This window comes from Mizuhopecten yessoensis, unplaced genomic scaffold (genome assembly GCF_002113885.1).
Source record: "Mizuhopecten yessoensis strain PY_sf001 unplaced genomic scaffold, ASM211388v2 scaffold1313, whole genome shotgun sequence".
In the NCBI taxonomy this organism is placed as follows: Eukaryota; Metazoa; Mollusca; class Bivalvia; order Pectinida; family Pectinidae; genus Mizuhopecten; species Mizuhopecten yessoensis.
This window is the reverse complement of record NW_018403984.1, coordinates 1,428,624-1,429,402: the sequence shown is the minus strand read 5'-3', so window position 1 is coordinate 1,429,402 and position 779 is coordinate 1,428,624. Positions and strand designations below refer to the sequence as shown.

At 42.0% G+C, this 779-nt stretch overlaps 1 protein-coding gene across 1 annotated transcript in view; it reads right to left on the bottom strand.

Annotated features, from left to right (window-relative positions):
- The window catches only part of LOC110459645 (prostatic acid phosphatase-like), a 25,983-nt gene extending 25,204 nt beyond the window's left edge, over positions 1-779 (bottom strand). The window contains exon 1 of the mRNA XM_021511996.1: positions 623-779. Within this exon, the coding sequence (XP_021367671.1) occupies positions 623-754 (132 nt within the window). The 5' untranslated portion in view covers positions 755-779. The remainder of the gene's footprint in view (positions 1-622) is intronic.

Below are 779 nucleotides of genomic sequence, written 5' to 3'. Positions count from 1 at the left end.
TAAATTGTGACAAGACTCGAATGTGTCGAAAGAAAGAATGGACAGTTTGGCGCCAACACCTAAATACCAGCTGGGAGCGGAGCCGAAGTGACCACTAGCTCATAGGGACTGACCAATCGGACGGGGGGGACTGAACTGTAATCACAGTGAACTAGCCAGGGGTCAGAAATCTGACCAGGGACGTAAGGAGATAATTAAAAGATTTGAGAGACGCCAAATCGCCACTATTGCATCTAGTTTTGGTATTTTCCCACATGCAAATAAAGTTTATTTTTGCATTTGTATGATATTTCATGACAAAATAAATGCGACTTGAACAAACAATTTGGAAAAAGTTAAGCTTAAAGTGATTTTGGCTATTTTTAGTAACAAATCCATATCCGTACGCGTATAATAGGCGAGTTTGCGTATTTATACGTAAGTTGGTGGTTTTCCCCGACCTGGTTTTATCCTCTATACATTCCAATAATTGTGTAGCGGAACTGGACTGGGTCGATCATCGGCGACTAGATAGCCCAATTGGTAGAACGTCCGTCTAGAGTTCGGAGGGTCCCGGGTTCGAACCGTGGTGTGGCCGTGCATTTTTCCTCTCCTGTTACAATTGTATAAGTATGATACTTACCGCTTGAGCTAACACTAAATGATCTCCTCCTACATGTTTTATCTGCAGTACAACCAACGTCAATAAAGTCAGCACAGATGTTGGCTTATAGATACTCAACACAGTTGATTCTTTGGTCGAAATTATCTCCATCGAAAAATTTCCTGGAAGACCTACG